Source organism: Galleria mellonella, unplaced genomic scaffold, assembly GCF_026898425.1.
Source record: "Galleria mellonella isolate WM207_F2 unplaced genomic scaffold, CSIRO_AGI_GalMel_v1 utg121, whole genome shotgun sequence".
NCBI classification, from domain to species: Eukaryota; Metazoa; Arthropoda; class Insecta; order Lepidoptera; family Pyralidae; genus Galleria; species Galleria mellonella.
Window position 1 is genome coordinate 2,993,591 of NW_026441983.1, and position 14,855 is coordinate 3,008,445.

General features: G+C 36.2%; 1 protein-coding gene across 1 annotated transcript; it reads left to right on the top strand.

The window, feature by feature from the left end:
- The first annotated feature begins 2,167 nt into the window (after positions 1 to 2,167).
- On the top strand, positions 2,168 to 12,907 carry LOC113509205 (homeobox protein XHOX-3). Its single transcript, XM_026892522.3, has 4 exons — positions 2,168 to 2,804; positions 8,573 to 8,651; positions 9,118 to 9,259; positions 10,636 to 12,907. The coding sequence occupies exons 1-4, from the start codon at positions 2,336 to 2,338 to the stop codon at positions 10,750 to 10,752; spliced, it is 807 nt and encodes a 268-aa protein (XP_026748323.1). The 5' UTR covers positions 2,168 to 2,335; the 3' UTR covers positions 10,753 to 12,907.
- The last annotated feature ends 1,948 nt before the right edge of the window (positions 12,908 to 14,855 follow it).

Consider the following 14,855-nt stretch of genomic DNA (forward strand, 5'->3'; position numbering starts at 1 on the left):
TTCACAATAACCCTGTTTTTTTATAACAATGTTTTTATTTCTGTTACAAAAAAAAATTTTTCAGAAGTGTCCGGGGAAAAAAACATATTTCGTCCAAATGTCCGAGGTTTTTTCCATGTTTGTCCGGTGTCGGCAATTTAGGTGATGGCGGCACTATCCTATGAGGACATGTCAACCGCATCATCACCCTAATCTTAAAAAGTACTTCACATACTTAATACATTAATACATAAATAAATAATAAATAATACCTTGTCTTTTTTTTATACAACTTAGAATGAAAAACTAGCTGACGGCCCACCTGATGGAAAGTGGTAACCGTCACCTATAGACATGTTGTTACGCCACTGTGTGTATTTATACAATTAAATATAATGTAATTAATTTAATTTTGTCTAGTTTGTTTCTAAATTGTCCCAATATTGTACACCTCTCTACCCGCTGACATTGATGCTCCTCTCCACTTTGGGTGTTGCTGGAAGAGAACTCTATTAGAGTTCAGCTCGCCTTTGTACATTTGATTACCTCTGTCATACTTTTATGTACAATTGGTGTGTACAATAAAGTATTAAATAAATAAATGCAATAAAGATTTTGCCATTCCGATTTGACAGACTTGGATTTAGCTGTCTTTGACTTTATATACGTCATATAAATTAAAATGCATAGGTAGTTAAAGAGAGAGAAATACCAAGTAAAACACAAACATTCCGATTTATAAAATATCATTGTGAATAATGGATGATTTAATTAAATATCTAACAAAACAGTTCGGTGGCTGAGAGTCGCGTCTTCGTATCTCTAAGAACTCAAGTATCGGGCACAGATTATGATATTAAATTGTTTCTGTTGCGCGGAAGGTGGGGGTGGGGATGGGAGGGGGGAAGAATGGAGCCAGGCACGGATTGAGATTTATTTATTTATTTATTTGAAAATTACTCACCACACTTACAGTCTCCCAAAACGTGTAGTGAGCCATAGGTTTATTTTACAAACTTACAAATTGTGTACAATATTTTAAAAATATATCCATTTTGTCATTAAATATGTCAATATCTGGCTGCTGAGCAATCAGAGAATTGAGCAGAGAGATAGCCTGATAAGTGGGAGCAAACTGAGCAGTACAGGTGCGAGCCGGCGGTGCCGATAGTAGTCGACAAGCACGCAATCGCAGGCAGCGTCGGGGTGCGTACAAAGAACAACGGCAACGGAGGTCATGGTTCTAATTGATTTAACTTTTTTTTTATGTAATGGCAACACGGCCTGTTCTAGCATTAGTCTTGATGGCAAACGATCACTGTTGCCTGTTTGAAAATATTTAAAAAATTCTATAATGTAGAGAATTTAAAATTTTATTACTAGTTTTTTTTTTATAACACATGCAAATCTTTTTTTTTTTTTTAAAAAAAAGAATGTGCTTTTTTCTTGAAGGTTACTGTTGCAACTGTTTGTAATTCTGAAAGTAAACGCTCATTGCTTTTGTTTTCTTTTTTTTTTTTTATTAAATTTCATTGCTCTATCTAAATAAAGGTAGGTGTTCTTAAATTCTCTTACTGGATATGATAAAAGGTGCTTGTCAACTTTTTTAGTATTCTTAGACACAATGTGAAAAATAGATAGATACTCTTTCTTGTTTTCTCCAAAAGATTACAATAGTAAACTTATTATAAATATAAACAATTACAAGAAATGATCACAGTGAGAAAACAATGGGCGGCCTTATCGCTAAGAGCGATCTCCTCCAAATACATATGTATATGTATAATAATGTGAATATACAAATATATAATATATAAATGTACATTGTAATTAAAATTTGGCACAGAAGGAAAACCGCGGAAAAATATAGTCAGTTCGCAATAAAGCTTAATGTGCCCTGTAGTCCGTCACTGCCTCAATCAAAGGCTTTGCCGACCGCAAATCACTGCGGAACCACACCCCCAAATCTGGCCCCGCCCCCGCCCGCGCAGGCGCAACAGCGGCCAATCAGCGCCCACGCCACTCACCCTCGCTATGGCCGCCAAAATTGGCAATCATGCACCCTCAATTGACCGCTAAGCGATGTCATTTTTTTCGCGCCAAACCGATCGCACGACGTGCGGCCCCGCCCTTCCAATTTTAAAATTTTCATTTTTTAATTATTAAACCGCAGGCAAACGTGACCGGGTCGCCAGTGCGCGCGCTCGTCTAATGCCCGTAATACACAGTCAAACTAATTAAGACATAAATTAACAACATTAACCGAATAAACCTTAATTATGTGACTAAATTAAAAATGGTGTTGTTTATGATAATCGACTATTTAATTTCTTGCGCTCACTGTTAAAATTTCACAATGATGGATCAAAGGCAGAACATTTATCCGGCTAATTTGACGGATTTGTTAGCTGTGTCGGCGTACCAGCAGAACTGCGACAGGCTGTCGATGAAAGCCGACGGCGAAGAGAAATACAATGGAGACAGTTTCGCCGACAGTGCGGACCGTTTTGTGGACAGTGGCGACCGTTTCGCCGACAGGTCTTCGTCGCCAGCGTCCACTTTGGACGACGGCGAGTCAAGTCAGTCGGCGTTCGGCGTCGACTTGACGGGAAAGTCTACCAATTTGGCGGGAAAGTCGTTCACCATTGCCGCCATATTGGGCCTGACGAATTCCGAGGAAGATGTAATGAATTTAAGCGTGCAGGAACGCTTGCAACATAACCAACGGCATTTACAGACATATTTATACGCAGGTCAAGATATGCAGAGGTTCAATGACGGTTTCTGCAGAAGTATGGTAGGAGTCTCTGCAGGTTTAAGACAAGGTAAGCTTGGTTTTTTATTTTCTAGAAACTTAACTACAATATAACAGGCGGGGGGAAAGGGATTATTAGTATGTAGACTGAGAATCCCATTGCTAGCAATGTACCCAACCAGGTCGACCTCTTCGCGGTTCCCCCTGGAAACTATCATGGTTAATTCCTGTTGAATTCATCATGATGTGCTAACTGGCCTGTTTTCATTCTCATCTATCACCCTTCACTGGCGGGGCAGCGTATACCGTTAGCGCAGGCGGGGTTACCATACTATTTTCATCCGTTCTCTAAAAGGTTTTTAATACGATTGTATTTTTTTTTTAATATATTTGTTACCTCACAACTGCATCAGTAAACCGATTTGGAACATTATTTATTATCTGAAAGGAATAATTAAAATAAAATTTTTGTCAAAATTGACTCGATAGTTTAGTTTCTACACGAAAACAACTTTTTGTTTTTATACAACTTAGAATGGCAAACAAGCTGACGGTCCACCTGATGAAAAGTGGTAACCGTCGCCTATAGACATGAACAGTACCATGCACATAACAGAGTACCTATACTGTTTCGCACATGATACCCCTCATGCGTTGCCATTCCTGAGGACTCAGGTGTTATTCCTCTGTACCCAGTAAATTCATGCCATATCCCACCCTTCAAACCGAAACACAGCCATGCAAACACAACTGCTTCACGGTAGAAACACGAATGGGTCCGAGGTAGGTACCTAAGCAATCGACTTTTGTACAAAGTCTCCCTCTTGTTTACAAGTGGTAAACTGGTTTGTCACAAAAAAATATACCGACTGCAAAATCGTTTTTTTTTTTTGTTGTATGACACAATCTTTAATTAATGGACATTTCATATATAATGTCAATAAATAAATATATAATAATAAATTTCAATAAATATGACAACAATAAGCTAATTAAAAAATACCACTTAGGCTATAGTTGTACCGTGTGTGCCCCGGTATAGAATGGACCACTCCTTCCTTGAAATGAAATGAAATGAGTTTATTTGCATTATTAAACAGTTTAAAATTATTACAAGCCACGTGGTATTATTCTGGCACCTGTTTAATTGTCTTAAAGGATGTAGGCATGCAAATATTTTACATTTCATATAAAAAAGAAAAAACCGATAAACAAAATTATAATTCATTTACATTATTTAAATTGACCTTTTATATTAAAAGTCTACATTATAGTACATTATGTCATTTATACATATATCTACACATAACAACTAATAAAATAAATTTACAAAATAGAAAAAATGTCAATACAATTGGTAAAAAATAATTAAAACGTCACGCCTTTCCCGTGGGTGTTGTTAAAGGCGACTAAGAGAAGGCGAGGGATGGGCAGCAGCGTCCTACTTAAAACATCTTAAGCTTTAGCTTGACTACGGTTGTCAACCAGCCTGCCAAGCGTGGCTACCACTGGCAAAACTCCCCCTATGGGAAAGGCTTATATCCAACAGTGGACAGTTAGCGATAAATGGTATAATGATATAAAAAAGCATAGCTATAGTTAGTAAAAATTGAATTAGTTACGGTCTAGATCAGGAGTAGGGAGACTTTGTACAAAAGTCGATTGCTTGGGTACCTCTGTCCCATTCGTGTTTCAACCATGAAGCAGTTGTGTTTGCATAACTGTGTTTCGGTTTGAAGGGTGGGATATGGCGTGAATTTACTGGGTACAGAGGAATAACACCTGAGTCCTCAGGAATGGCAACGCATGGGGGTATCATGGGCGAAACAGTATACTCTATTATGTCCATGGTACTGCTCATGTCTATAGGCGACGGTTACCACTTTCCATCAGGTGGGCCGTCAGCTTGTTTGCCATTCTAAGTTGTATAAAAAAAAAAAAAAAAAAAAAAAGAGTGATCGACTTGACTAGACTCGAGATCTATTGTTTACTAATAAAACTCTGCGATGTACCAATTACATACTTGTTGAAATCTCAAATGAAACAATATAGTTCTATAATGTTTCCTCCTATTATTGTACGCACACTGCCCGCTAGTAATTAATGCTCCTTTCCACTCAGGGTTTGCTGGAAGAGAACTCTTACAGAGTTAAGCTCGCCTCCATGTTGTACATCTTTATTTTATATATATATTATATGTTGTAATTTTTTGTGTACAATAAAGAATAAATAAATAAATAAACAAAATAGTTCAGTACATAATTATATAGAGTTTGAGGGAGACTTTGTACAAAAGTCGTTTGCTTGGGCATCTTTATCCCATTTATGTTTCTACCGTGAAGCAGTTGTGTTCGGTTTGAAGGGTGGGATATGGCAGTGAACTTACAGGGTACAGAGGAATAACACCTGAGTCCTCAGGAATGGCAACGCCACGTAATTTTAGACATAGTACATTTAAATAAATACACACATAGGCAGCAGCGTCTCTCTTAAAACATCACCGAATCCTAACTGCGGTTGACACGGGGGAAAGGGATTGTTAGTAATGGAGACTGAGAATCCTATTGCTAGCAATATACCCAACCAGGTCGACCTCCTCGCGGTTCCCCCTGGAAACTATCATGGTTAATTCCTGATGAATTCATCATGATGGGCTAACTGGCCTGTTTTCATTCTCATCTATCACCCTTCACTGGTGCTCCGCCAGCGTATCCCGTTAGCGCAAGCGTTGTTAACATACCATTTTCAGCCATTAAAAAAAAATACACTTGGAATTCAGTCCAATTTCTACCAATCCCTACCCCCACCAGTTATAATTGAAATAATAGTTTGATGAACATGTGAAATACGTGTCGCAAAACGTGCGTGAGCAAAATGACAGTCGAAAATTGATGTCTAATATGGAAGGTTGTGGAACGTCTGCTAGTAATAGTGGTGGTCAATCGAGTGTTGCCAGTCGCACGCATACTAATGATTCTAATCAAATAATCTCTTTAAAAGGGGGTTCTTCAAAAGGGGGGGTAAAGAGGTTTCTTCAGGGTCGGCAACGCGCGCGTAATACCTCTGGTATTGCAAGCGTTCATAGGCTACGGTAACCGCTTATCATCAGGTAGGCCGTATGCTTGTTTGCCACCTCGGTGGTATAAAAAAAAACTCTATTGTTTATGAGGATTGATATAAAGATAGGAAAACAAGCAGCGGACAGCAGCTGTATATTTTGGAAAATAAAAATCAAAATTAGGTCGATCCCGAGGGTCTATTTCTCTAAATTTATCTCTTATAATAAATTAAACGACAATTAAATGACGGGGAAAAAAGGTTCTTGAGCGGCGACCGCGTGCGAGCAAACGCAGTGTAGGACCACCGCCCACTAGGTGGAGTGAGACCTGAAATGCATTGCAGGGAGTCAGTGGATACAGGTGGCTCGGGACCGTTCTCAATGGCAGTCTATGGGGGAGGCTTTTGTCCAGCAGTGCTGACGGACAATAGCTGAAATGATGGTGAAAGATGATAAATTAAACTTTTTGAAAAAAAGCAACAGCTGAGTTCGTTGCCCGTTCCTCTTGGCTGAAATTGCGTTCCGAATAGGCGGTAGTGAAAAAAGAAATGACTGTACAAAATAGCTTAAATCTAAGTTTACTTGAATAAAAAAAATTCCATATTTTTTTTTTCTTTTTTAACCTAATATTTTTATTTGGTGATTACTGGTGATTACTATTTTACGGATCGCCATAAAGAGAAAAAATAAACATAGTATTTGTCACTATAGATATACTATTAGAAATTTAAATCATATTGGTCCTTTTTGCTGCAGCATCATATTGAAATTTTAGTTTTAAAAATAGGTTTAGAGCAGTTTATCAACGTGTGGGTCGCGACTCCCTGGGGGGTCACAAAGCCTCTATAGGGGATCGCGAAAACTATCTCAGTAAAAAAGTACAAAGTAATAAAAATAGATTTTTCCATGAATAATGATAATTAAAACATTTGTGTGTTAATACAAATTAACGGAAATATAAGCCGGAGGTCGCGTAATATTTTTTCCATACCAGGGGATCGTGGCAGTAATAAAGTTGAAAAACAAGAATAGGAGTCTTAGAATCGCTTTTAATGGACTGTTAGAAATAATCTAATAACAAGGAATTACATGAAAGGAGTGATAAAATTGTCAATTCATAGCAAGCTAGTGTATAGAAAATGTTATACGGCCATATAACCCTATCGAATTCAGATACAACCTGCTTGCATACTTTCTACATAAACTGTGTCGTATATATAATCTAGTAATGTAAAATTTGTCATTGACAAATAATTGATATATCAAACATTTTCTATACACCAGCCTGCTATGAATTGAGAAAAATAGCAACTGATGGTGTATCTTTCTTTCTCTTTTTACTAATTATATTTGCATAAGAAGAAAGGAGGCAACCATATGATTCACAGTTTTTATTTTATCATTCCTTCTATGTAGTTCCTTGTTCTTAGGAAATAATAGACAGAAAGTAATGGATTAAAAAATAAAAATAATTCTTTTTTCGAATTAATTTTTCTACGTTGTATCAGATAGATTCCGATAGAACATTAGGGTCGAAAAAAGAAATCCACGTTGTGGATACACGTATTGTGCCAGATAGACTGCGATCAAACATTAGGGTTGATAGAAAAAAGTAATAGATTTAAGAAAAAAAAAAATTTAACTATTATAAAGAAATATAAAAAAGTCCCCCTTTTAAATACTGGATGTGACAAATAGTGCTTCACATGGTCCTGAAAATTATACAATAAATACTATTGTAACAGCCGGTATCTGTCCACTGCCGAACATAGCCTCCCCCATAAGGGGGGTTGTTAGTAGTTGCTACGTTTGGCAAGCGATTTGGCAACCGCAGTTTGGATGTTTTAAGAGGGACACTGCTACCTATCCTTCCACCATAAGTTTCCTTAATTATACAATAATAAATATTGAGTTAAGCATAATGCCATTTTATCTTTTGCTATTTACCGGCCCCTGTTTGACGTCAACCCTGCATGGGAATGCATTTGATGGTGGTATTTTTTTTTATACAAGTTAGAATGGCAAACAAGCTGACGGTCCACCTGATGGAAAGTGGTAACCGTCGCCTATAGACATGAGCAGTACCGTGGACATAACAGAGTATACTGTTTCGCCCATGATACCCCCCATGCGTTGCCATTCCTGAGGACTCGGGTATTATTCCTCTGTACCCTGTAACTATCTAGTAGTATCTAGCACCTATGGTATGGAAGAAAGGATCGAGTGAGACTTTGGAAGTGAAATGAAGTAAATGAAAGTAAATGGTGCGGTTTAATTCTCGGTGAATTCGTCACGATGGGCCAACATTCATGGGACCTGCTTTCATCCTCACCTATCGCTGACTGGGGTCCTGCTTACCAACATATCGTCACAGTCGTAGAATACTGACGGATCTGACGAATATTACATATAAAGATCCGTCAGTATTCTACCACTATGACGATATTTCTGTTACCGTTATTCTTCCTTTAAAGAAGATTTACTTACTGCTTATTGGTAAACGTTAGGGGAAAGGGATTGTTAGTAATGGGGATCTAAAAGTTCCATAGCTAGCAATATACCCTATCAGGCCGACCTCCATGTAAGTCCCTTTCGAAAACATTTTGATTAATTCTTGTAGAATTCGTCACGATGGGCTACTAACTGGTCTGCTTTCATCCTCACTTATCATCCTTCACTGGTGCCTTGTCAGTGTAGACTGACAGCGCAGGCGGGGTTACCATTCCATTATCATCCATAAAAATCCCTGTTAATGATTAATTGATGATTTCTGTTAACAGACAGTCCGAGATCGGACTTGAGGCCGCAGGTGGGGCAACTGAAGCCTTCCAGGAGTCACTCGATGTCGTGTAGCAATAGGTAAGCGTTAGATGAAGCATGCGGCAGAGGGAGACTTTGTAGAATAGTTTGCTTGGCCACCTCTGTCCCATTCGTGTTTCTACCGTTAAGCAGTTGTGTTTGCATGGCTGTGTTTCGGTTTGAAGGGTGGGATATGGCAGTGAATTTACAGGGTATTGAGGAATAACACCAGAGTCCTCAGGAATGGCGACGCATGGGGGGTGTCATGGACGAAACAGTATACTCTGTTACGTCCATGGTACTGCTCATGTCTATAGGCGACGGTTACCACTTTCCATCAGGTGGGCCGTCAGCTTGTTTGCCATTCTAAGTTCTTTCTTGAAGGCTTCCTTCTTCGCTGTTGATTATGTTTTTTTTTTTTTTTATAATCTTAATAGTATACAACCTAAAGAACTCCTAAACTAGAGGGCGCCACTCTTACACAAGCGTTATTAAATTGAAATATCGTATTCCATATTGCTTCCAGTTCAGGTAGAAGTAAAAGAATACGTACCATCTTCACACCAGAACAGCTGGAGAGACTTGAGGCGGAGTTTGAAAGGCAGCAGTATATGGTGGGACCCGAGAGACTATACTTGGCGCATGCGTTGCAGCTAACGGAAGCACAAGTAAGTATACCATCATGTCAGTCTGTAATATCTCTATTGGGAGGTTTTGGAGTAGTAGCCCAGCGTTGGCAGTTTGGCAAGCGGGTTGGCAACCACTTAGGCTTTACTAATGTTTAAAGAGGGAGACTTTGTATAAAAGTCGATTGCTTGGGTACCTCTGTCCTATTCGTGTTTCAACCGTGAAGCAGTTGTGTTTGCATGGCTGTGTTTCGGTTTGAAGGGTGGGATATGGCGTGAATTTACTGGGTACAGAGGAATAACACCTGAGTCCTCAGGAATGGCAACGAATGGGGGGTATCATGGGCGAAACAGTATACTCTGTTATGTCCATGGTACTGCTCATGTGTATAGGCGACGGTTACCACTTTCCATCAGGTGGGCCGTCAGCTTGTTTGCCATTCTAAGTTGTATAAAAAAAAGACATTCTAATAGGACGCCATTTTATGCCGAGACAACATGACGTCATAATTCTTATACATTATTATATAAAATACTCTGTTATATAAAATATAGCAGACAATGGGATCGATTCTGTTGTACCATTCCTCAAAATTTATCACTTAACATTTTAATTTGATAATTTTGCGACATTACTGTTTTATCGTCGTCATAAATTAATAATATAACAATTTTTATTCAAATTTATTGGAAAATTAGTTGCTATTGGTTCATAAAACAAAAATGAGGCTGTTATTTCAACTTGAAATATTTAGAGGAAAATTTTAAAGTAGCGCTTCAGAATCGACCCTTATGATAATGGAATGGTAACCCTGCCCGCGCTATCGGTATACTCTGGCGGAGCACCAGTGAGGGGTGATAGATGAAGATGGAAGCAGGTCAGTTGGTCTATCGTGATGAATTCACCAGGAATTTGTAAGTTATATGGGGGTGTCTTATTAAAACCGCTATTCCCATATATTTTTCTTAAATATCTCCTATGTACAGACATTATTCAGTTACATTTTTATTAATTACACTAGCTGACATGATAACTTGGAGGGTAAGATATTGTTAGTAATGGGGTTTAATTGACCCATTGCTAGCAATACACTCTATCAGGTCGAACTTCACGCGGTTTCCCCTGGAAACCGTCGTGGTTAATTCCATTATCACCCATTAAAAAATACCATTCCATTATCACCTATTAAAAATACCATTCCATTATCATCCATCAAAAAAAGACATGGTAACTTTGTATTACTTATAACGCCATCTATTGATAGTCATACTAAGTAGCGATTTCCATACAAAATTTTTTTTTATTCAGCTGAACTTAAGGGTTTTTCTGATTTTCTTTTTTCTTAAAAATTATTCATCTAAACAGAGGTCATGCCGTTTTTGAGTTTTAGCGAGACTAAGATTTTATTTGTTTCCAGGTAAAAGTGTGGTTTCAGAACCGCCGAATCAAATGGCGTAAACACCACCTCGAGGTGACGCAGCAGAGGCTCGCGGTCCTCCAGCGGCACAGGCCAGAGCGGGACGACGACATGTGAACGTAGCTTTGTACTGTGACGACTCTAATGAGAACTCTTGTATTTATTTATCGGTGAAGTGTACGAGTGATGGGTACGATTTACAAAACAAGAATTGGTGTAATTGTTAAACGCATTGAAACGCAGAAATCAGGGCGTGTATTTTAAATTTTCAATAACTAGGACTTTATTGCTCGAATTTCAAAAAAAATATTTCAAATCACGCGTCAATTTCAAATAATATTTTTTTTTTATTATTATTTATTTATTTATTCATAGGAAAACCAGGGCTAGACTAGAGCAAAAAATACAGTTTAGGATCACAAAATAAGTCAGTAATAGGCTTTCACAAGTAGCAACAATATAGATACAAGGCGTTAAGTACACAATGAAACAAAAATAGAGGTTAACAAAAAAAAAATGAAGTTAAATAAAAGCTTGTAAAAAAAAATTAACAAACAAGAACGAAACCATTTAGATGACTTTTCTGAGATCATATTGCATACAGTTTGTTACTCTCGGTCACAATGTGCGGAAGATCGGTGATTATGTAGATTTAACGTCGTGAGACGATATAGATACAAGGCGCTGTATACAAAGCAACGAAAATAGGAGTTAACAAAAAATAAAATACGAACAAACAAGAACGAAAACAAAAAAAAAAATTATAAAATACAAAGTAAAAGTTAATTACAAGTATTTGATTAAAATATGGCCTTCTTGTTCTGTTAATAATTGAATGTATTTTTATAATTGCTTAAATTATCATAGTGTAGTTTTGACTGCGTGAATTTTACGAGAAGGTAATAGCGGAATTTTAGTATATCTAATATATAAAATTCTCGTGTCGCGGTGTTTGTTACCAAACTCCTCCGAAACCGCTTTACTGATTTTCATGAAATTTTGTGTGCACATCGGGTAGGTCTGAGAATCGGCGAACATCTACTTTTCATACCCCTCAATGATAAGGGTGACCCACCCCTAAAAATTTTTTTTATATTTTTTTGACAAAATTTTTAATTGTGTTTTAAATATGATTTAGTATTGAAAAATACATACAACTTTAAATTTTCATCGTTTTACGATCAACTCCCGTATTTTAATCGCGATTTTTATATTTCGCAATAAGTGGTAAAACAACGTTTACGGGGTCAGCTAGTTTTTTTATAACATAGAATGGTAAAAAATCCTTTGAGCATATGTTACTGCTCACCTGATAGTGTTTACCGCCGCCCATAGACACCCGCAATATCAAAGATATTGCAAGCGTTTTGCCGGCATTTTAGGAAAGATAATGAACTTTTCTTCATGATTTCAAAGTCTCTTTTCGGAAATACTGCTGCTGGTAATTGGTTCCGTACTTTAATTTGTATAGACAATGTTATACGATAAAAATATATACACCAGCCTGCTATGAATTGAGAAAAATAACAACTGACGGTGTATCTTTCGTCCTCTTTTTACTAATTATATTTGCATAAGAAAAAAGGAGGCAACCATATGATTTACAGTTTTTATTTTATCATTCTCTTTATATAATTCCTTGTTCTTAGAATGAAATTCAGCGGCTGATATCAATTAGCCGTGAAGCAGTTGTGTTTGCATGGCTGTGTTTCGGTTTGAAGGGTGGGATATGGCGTGAATTTACAGGGTACAGAGGAATAACACCCGAGTCCTCAGGAATGGCAATGCATGGGGGGTATCATGGACGAAACAGTATACTCTGTTATGTCCATGGTACTGCTCATGTCTATAGGCGACGGTTACCACTTTCCATCAGGTGGGCCGTCAGTTTGTTTGCCATTCTAAGTTGTATAAAAAAAAATCTGTTAATAAAACCGGCACTATATTTTATTTTATTTTGTTTTTTTTTTTTATAACACGAGCATGCGGCTCACCTGATGGTAAGTGACTACCGCCACCCTGAGCATCCGCAACACTAGAGATGTTTCTAATTAAGATGAAACTGTAAGATCCAATTTATATCATGTTTATTTTTGTATGTGACCCATTCATTTCTGCGTTCCACTGCAGCTGCTATGGATACCACAGTGACATGTGAACTGTTATATTACTTGTATGTACTGAGTAAAATAAAGTGTACGGAAAAACACGTTTTTAATATTCTTAATATATTAGTAAATTAGTTTTTTTTATATCCCCTCTCACCGTTCTGGTTACGCTTCAAACTCTTTTCTCCTACATTCATCACGACTCTGGAACGCGCTTCCTGATGCCATTAAGAGACTACCGACTAAACCGTCTTTCAAAAAAAACGTTCACGCTCACTTTTTATCTTTATCCGAGCAATAAGTGCTTTATATTATTCCTAAATTCGTGTATAATATAGTATATATCATATATGTGTAAGTATATTTGTTATTCATATATATTTATTCGTTTATATATGTAATTTTAGTATGTATGTATATCAATAATTACTAGTACCGCATTCGAGTATTCTGACACTTCCCTATGGTTGACTGGGAGAGAATGCTTTTAGCATTAAGTCCGCCATGTACACATATTTGTACTAATGAATAAATAAATAAAATAAATTATATTAGTAAGATGTATAGAAATCTGACATATGGTCCTGGCATAGAAAGGACCACCTTCCTGTCACGTGGGTGTCGTAAGAGGCGACTGAGGGAACTTAACGGTCAAGCAATGGACAGCAGCGTCCCCCTTAGAACGTCACCAAAAGCCAAACTGCGGTTCCTGTCGCAGTCGCAACTGTCGCCATCCAAGTATGGCGAATGTTTTCAGAATCCTCCAATGGTAAACTGACGTAAGGAATGGTCTCGTTCTTTATTGTTAAAACTATGGAGGAGGCCCAGCAGTGGCTGATAAAATGATGTTGGAAATCTGAGTTTCCAAATCTATCAGCTAGATGCGTTGTTGTGTTTTCCTTCAAAAAACCGAGTAGACTTGTACACAATGTAAATATTTTTTTAATTAGATCGAGGAAGTAATTAAATACGTTTAAACACTGGAATGTTTTTAATTAGTTTCATAAAGATATATTAGTAGTTACAAAGTTAAAATTTGACAAATATATATATATATATATATATATATATATATATATATATATATATATATATATATATATATATATATATATATCGGTGTTATTCCTCTGTACCCAGTAAATTCACACCATATCCCACCTTTCATATATTAGTAGTTACAAAGTTAAAATTTGACAAATATGTCTGTCTCATTCGTGTTTCTACCATGAAGCAGTTGCGTTTGCATGTCTGTGTTTCGGTTTGAAGGGTGGGATTTGGCAATGTGTTTATAGGGTACAGAGGAATAACACCGATATATATATATATATATATATATATATATATATATATATATATATATATATATATATATATATATATATTTATTTATTTATTTTCTAACGAAATATACCTAAGATGTGCTTTTACAATGGCTGTATAAGAAAATTTCATCGATGTACTAAGAGCGTACATGTACCTATTCTATAGGTTATAACATGATAGAGAATATACTAAAACTAAATTAAATTACTAAAACGTAACTTATGGACTCATCAATACATTTGATAGTGAGAAAAAACCCATCGAAAATATTAGATTGGCTTAAATTTAAAAAAAAAAAACCCATTTAATACAGTTTTTATTAAAAAAAAAAGAGCTGCTATAATATCTTTTGTTATATTACAAGCTATAATGTATAGCAGAGTATAGATAAAAAAAAAACAAAATAATGAGAAACAAATTAATTTATGTTCCCCTTTTAACAGATACCTAAGTCTAATACATAACAGCCATGATCACATTAATTTAGCTAATTCAATTATCTATTTAATTTAGTTACTTTAAATTAATTAAGTTAATTTATCTTAGTAATTACTAATTTTATTTTAATTAAACTATTTCATTTAATAAATAAAACTTTATACAGGCAGCAATGAGCACATTAATTTATTTATCAACTAAATTTAGTTGTTTTAATTTAAATTAATTAATTTTATTTAGTATAATTAAGTATTAATTTTAATTATATTAATTAAAATTAAATAATGTAGATAGATAAATAGATAGAATCTTTATTGATTCAATATAAAGGCCCACGGATCCAGAATC

What these genes read in the sequence shown, in the direction of transcription:
- LOC113509205 (XM_026892522.3), top strand. Translation starts at nt 2,336, where the DNA reads ATGATGGATCAAAGGCAGAACATTTATCCGGCTAATTTGACGGATTTG. An exon ending in CTCTGCAGGTTTAAGACAAG is followed by an intron (nt 2,805 to 8,572) that starts GTAAGCTTGGTT and finishes TTCTGTTAACAG; the next exon opens with ACAGTCCGAGATCGGACTTG. An exon ending in TCGATGTCGTGTAGCAATAG is followed by an intron (nt 8,652 to 9,117) that starts GTAAGCGTTAGA and finishes TATTGCTTCCAG; the next exon opens with TTCAGGTAGAAGTAAAAGAA.